The following is a 6,000-nucleotide window of genomic DNA, read 5'->3' as shown; positions in this document are numbered from 1 at the left end:
ACGGGAAACAACTCTTGGATCTCTGTGCCAGTATTGGCTTAGTAATCACAAACTCCTTTTTTAAACATAAGAACGTTCACCGGTGTACTTGGGAAGGCAGGGGAACCAGATCTGTCATTGACTATATAATAACATATCAGGAATTCAGGAAGGCTGTGAGGGACACACGTGTATTCAGGGGATTCTTTGATGACACTGATCATTATTTAATCTGCAGTGAAATTGGTATTGTGAGGCTGAAAGTGCAGGTCAGGTTCATATGTAGGAGAATAAGAGTGGAGAAACTTCAGGATATGGAAATCAGGCACAAGTACATAACAGTGATCTCAGAAAGGTGCCAGTTAGTTGAATGTAGTCAATTACAGTCATTGGAAAAGAAATGGACAAGATACAGGGACACAGTACTAGAAGTGGCTAATGAATGTCTTGGAACAGTAGTGTGTAAAGGTAGGATGAAGCAAACAGCTTGGTGGAATCACACAGTCAAGGCAGCCTGTAAAAGGAAAAAGAAGGCGTATCAAAAACGGCTACATACTAGAACTCAGGTAGACAGAGAAAGTTGAAGAAAGAAACAAAGCCAAACAGATAATTGCAGCATCCAAGAAGAAATCTTGGGAAGACCTTGGAAACAGGTTGGAGACTTTGGGCCAAGCTGCTGGAAAACCATTCTGCAGTGTAATTAGCAGTCTTCGAAAGGGAGGTAAGAAGGAAATGACAAGTATTTTGGAAAGGTCAGGAAAACTGCTGGTGAATCCTGTGGATTCCTTGGGTAGATGGAGGGAATATTTTGAAGAGTTGCTCAATGTAGGTGAAAATACGATCAGTAATGTTTCGGATTTCGATGTACAATGGGATAGGAATGATGATGGAAATAAGATCACATTTGAGGAAGTGGAGAAAATCGTCAATAGATTGCAGTGCAATAAAGCAGCTGGGGGGGGGGGGGGGGGGGGGAGGAATGAAATTAAGTCGGAACTCATCAAATACAGTGGAATGTCAGGTCTTAAATGGCTACATAGGATAATTGAAACGGCGTGGGAGTCGGGACAGGTTCCATCAGACTGAACAAAAGCAGTAATCACACCAATCTTTAAACACGGAAACAGAAAAGATTGTAACAACTACAGAGGTATCTCTTTAATCAGCGTTGTGGGTAAAATCTTCTCTGGTATTGTTGAAAGGAAAGTGCAAGTATTAGCTGAGGACCAATTGGATGAAAATCAGTGTGGGTTTAGGCCTCTTAGAGATTGTCAGGACCAGATCTTTACCTTACGGCAAATAATGGAGAAGTGTTATGCGTGGAACAGGGAATTGTATCTATGCTTTATAGATCTAGAAAAGGCATATGACCGGGTTCCTAGAAGGAAGTTATTGTCTGTTCTACGAGATTATGGAACAGGAGGCAAAGTTTTGCAAACAAATAAAGGTCTTTACATGGATAGTCAGGCAGCAGTTAGAGTTGACGGTAAATTGAGTTCATGGTTCAGAGTACTTTCAGGGGTAAGACAAGGCTGCAACCTGTCTCCACTGTTGTTCATATTATTTATGGATCATATGTTGAAAACAATAGACTGACTGGTGAGATTAAGATATGTGAACACAAAGTAAGCAGTCTCGCATATGCGGATGACTTAGTTGTGACGGCAGATTCGATTGAAAGTTTGCAAAGTAATATTTCAGAGCTAAATCAGAAATGTAAGGACTATGGTATGAAGATTAGCATCTCCAAAACGAAAGTAACGTCAGTGGGAAAGAGATATAAACGGATTGAGTGCCAAATAGGAGGAATAGAGTTAGAACAGGTGGACGGTTTCAAGTACTTAGGATGCATATTCTCACAGGATGGCAACATAGTGAAAGAACTGGAAGCGAGGTGTAGCAAAGCTAATGCAGTGAGTGCTCAGCTACGATCTACTCCCTTCTGCAAGAAGGAAGTCAGTACCAAGACTAAGTTATCTGTGCACCGTTCAATCTTTCGACCAACTTTGTTGTATGGGAGCGAAAGCTAGGTGGATTCAGGTTACCTTATCAATAAAGTTGAGGTTACGGATATGAAAGTAGCTAGGATGATTGCAGGTACTAGTAGATGGGAACAATGGCAGGAGGGTGTCCACAATGAGGAAATCAAAGAAAAACTGGGAATGAACTCTATAGATGTAGCAGTCAGGGCGAACAGGCTTAGATGGTGGGGTCATGTTACACGCATGGGAGAAGAAAGGTTACCCAAGAGATTCATGGGTTCAGCAGTAGAGGGTAGGAGGAGTCGGGGCAGACCAAGGCGAAGGTACCTGGATTTGGTTGAGGATGATTTTGAAGTAATAGGCGTAACATCAGAAGAGGCACCAATGTTAGCACTGAATAGGGGATCATGGAGGCATTTTATAAGGGGGACTGCCCGCATCTCGTGGTCGTGCGGTAGCGTTCTCGCTTCCCACGCCCGGGTTCCCGGGTTCGATTCCCGGCGGGGTCAGAGATTTTCTCTGCCTCGTGATGGCTGGGTGTTGTGTGCTGTCCTTAGGTTAGTTAGGTTTAAGTAGTTCTAAGTTCTAGGGGACTTATGACCACAGCAGTTGAGTCCCATAGTGCTCAGAGCCATTTGAACCATTTTATAAGGGGGACTATGCCCCAGACTGAACGCTGAAAGGCAAATACAGTCTTAAATGATGATGATGTAATCATATGAAACTTATCACTGTCCCTTCTAGAGTGTGTATGTGTGTGTCTCGTGAGTGAAGGAGAACAGTAAACAAGTGGAAGTCGCCCGGAGAGCGAAGAGGAGTACCGTCCTGGGCGGCACTCCAGCGCGCTTGCACAGACGGACGAGTACTGGCGCGGCGCACAGCCCTGCAAGTGGCGTCTGGGTCGGCTGGCGTCGCGTCGCGCGGCGGCGGTGCGCATGCGCGGCCGCGGCGGGGGGTGTGCGCGACGCCGGCCGGCCGGGCAGCAGCCACCCCGCAGTGGTCCGGGGCGCTCCAGCTGCGCCACTCGTCCCGGCGCTCCGCAGCTCCTACACGGCGCCCAGCCTCGCCTCACCGCGCCCACGAGACGCTGACGACGACGCCGGCGACGCCGACGCTACTCCGCGACGTCTGCCGAACCCACACCGCGCGGACATGGCCTCGCTGTACACGCGCTGTCGTACAGCTCTGCTACAGGACTGATCCGCCGCTCGTTCCGAACAATAACTGCGTCAGTAGGAATTCTCTGTGACACGTAATAGAGACGTTGCGTGTTTGGCTAGGCGATGGACAGATATAACACTAGCCTAACAGAGCGCAGTGATTGTCAACAGCGATGAGGAGTGACCTACTTTGCGCGCTGTGCTGGTGACCGGGCCGTGTGACCACGAGATGGGCGTGCCTTTGTCCGTGCTACTGCACGGTTGCACGGTGTGCTTTCTTGACTTAGGCATACACCTCTGCCATTAATTTCTCTTCTTGCGAGTTTGAGTACACAAGCGAAAATCTTACCAAAGATCCTTACCAAATGTGACGTTTTTAACAAACGTAGTGTGTGTTGTCTTTGAAGCCATTTGGAGCTACTTGCTTCCACACTCTTTTAACTTGCTCAATATCGATTAAGACACGTCGTATCCTCCTTAAATTGTCTCTAGCAATGACAAGTAGTAGTAACATCAAAACTCATAACGGCTGTTACTACGTTATACAGCACGCCTCTCTCTTGAGAATTTTCTCTTCTGTTCCATCTTTGTGATACTCTATTTGCATTGAAACTCATACCACAATTCGTACCACAATTCATACCACAATGACACAGTAAAAACTTATTTCCAATATTTACTCCGACGTTGGAGTAATACGTTCTTCTGTGACGAGAATTTTCAGCGACAATAGTAATAAACTTTCTTAGTCTGACGAATAGAAACCTCTTTCTGTGTTATTACTCCTCTCAACATTAATTTAATCGCAACTGCACCTTTCGTCCAACACCAGATTGGCTGTGTAAATTCGTTCTTGTGCTAAATGGTGATGTGAGAGAAGTACAGATTTTCCTCATATGTGAATTTAACTAGAAACTCTTTCTACATATTAAGATTGTCACTTCCCGCAGCAGTAACCATAAGTGTCCACAGGCACTACAATATACGCTTATACGCAGCCCTGACGAAAGTTTAATCCTTAAGTCGGAGACATCACTTGCTACCAGAAGTGTTTAGGTACCTTGCCCAGACATTATAATCAAACTCCCGGGAATATCACTCCACGCCAGCAGGGACGACGGCCGTGCACGGATGCTGGAAGCGACCTCAATAAGTCTGCCAAGCCCTGGCGGCACCGCCTCTTTTTACGGTGTCCTGCAGCAGTAAGTCACAACTTTAGCCGCCGCTTTGGTAAAGTTGTTGCGTGCGCCCCGGCCGCCGTATAAAATTCAGCACACGTCCGCGGAGCGAGCATCCCTCCTGGCTGCCCCCGCCCCCCGCCGCCCTCGCTGGCCCTTCGTGCTGCCAGAGACCAGGCTGGGTGCCCTCCTTTAACCTCCCGGTGGAATCCCGCTGGGAGGGCAGTTTGTGAACTACTTTAGCAACTGGTGCAGCTGAGGTAAGGAACGTAGAGAGCTACGCCTATTCTCATTCTGCCCCCCTTCAAGTGACATTTTTTGTTAACTTCAGTGCTGCCCGATCGGAGATTGCGAGTCTTCTGGTCATGTAGGACGACAGCAGATATTTTGTGAAGTTCTACTTGCACCTACGGTAGAATCGGTTAGTGACTAGGGGGAAAGAACTGCAAAATTATGTCGGTGACCTTCCGGAGAACAGACTGTTGGCTTATAGTTCGCACCGTGGAGCCGTTCGCCGAATGAGATGACGTTCCCGATGCTGGTGCTTCGAGCCCTGACGTTGCTGGTGACGGCTTCGGTCGCCAAGGCCCATCTCAATATCTTCATCAACCAGGAGGAAGTGATGAAGTTGCTGGGTGAGTACATTTACTGCCATATCACAACAGCATAATGCTACATTTTGTGTACCTACATTTTTTACAGTATATCATGGTAACCTTTCACTATATAATTATTTATTCACATTATTTTGCCAGTATGGCCAGTATCAAGTGGAATACTATGAAAAGTGTGCCTCAGCTCATGTCAAAACTAAAAATATCTGTCATACATCCTGGTGTATCTCATTTATCTTGGCCACCCGTGATAACTTTTTGTCCAGAGATAAAATAAAAAAAAGTATGAAGCTAATTTTGCTTAAGTTTCCAGAGGGTCTCTAATTAGCATGATTAGCATTCTTGTGTTTTTGTTCGTCACGGAGATACGAATAACAGCACGACTTTTTTAAATATTATCCTACATATAAGAGCTTTTCGGAAAGTAGGGTCCGACCGGCCGCTAATTGAGAACCACAGTGACAATCAAAAACAGTTAGCCACACCTTCAAGCTACCTCTCTAAGTAGTCGCCACTCCGACTTAAAAATTAGTCGTGGCGCTGAACAAACTTTCTAGTACTCTCGTCACAGAAAGCAGCCGCCTGTGCTTTCTGCCAATTCTTTACGCTTGTCTGCCTTTCGTTGTTTGTGCAAAAATGTTATCTTCGTAGCCAGCAGTTCCTGTGAGCAGCGATGAACAACGGAGGGAGCTGTATTGTGGTTGATCAAACACTTCCCATCGAAAAAGCTCCAGGAGCGTTTTCATTGCCCCTGGAGATTGCGGCTCAAAATTTGCTTGCAGAAACAAACGAATGACATTTATGGTATGTGGGCTTCATAGCTTCAGGTGAAATCTCTCACCAAATCCACATACTTGTTTAAGGAATTTCTGCATGATCCTTTGCACTCTCGACCTGAAAACAGCGACGTGAAGCGATCGACAGGCACACTAAAGACACTGCCCAACACATCTGTGCGAAGCTCCATCGGATTTTCACAGTCGTTTCCAATGCGCGCCAAATTAGGCCTTGCTTTCCGAACTCGCCTCGTAGTTTATTTAGCAGTCATGTTCCTCTCCTCTGTTCAGAAACACATCACAGCGTACCA

The 6,000-nt window shown here is 46.2% G+C and overlaps 1 protein-coding gene across 1 annotated transcript in view; it reads left to right on the top strand.

The window, feature by feature from the left end:
• The first annotated feature begins 3,049 nt into the window (after positions 1 to 3,049).
• The window catches only part of LOC126457405 (tyrosine-protein kinase Dnt-like), a 233,936-nt gene continuing 230,985 nt past the window's right edge, over positions 3,050 to 6,000 (top strand). Inside the window, exon 1 of the mRNA XM_050093674.1 lies at positions 3,050 to 4,934. Coding sequence (XP_049949631.1) covers positions 4,823 to 4,934 — 112 coding nt within the window. The 5' untranslated portion in view covers positions 3,050 to 4,822. The remainder of the gene's footprint in view (positions 4,935 to 6,000) is intronic.

This window comes from Schistocerca serialis, chromosome 1 (assembly GCF_023864345.2).
Source record: "Schistocerca serialis cubense isolate TAMUIC-IGC-003099 chromosome 1, iqSchSeri2.2, whole genome shotgun sequence".
NCBI classification, from domain to species: domain Eukaryota; kingdom Metazoa; phylum Arthropoda; class Insecta; order Orthoptera; family Acrididae; genus Schistocerca; species Schistocerca serialis.
This window is presented reverse-complemented; position numbering and strand designations above follow the sequence as displayed.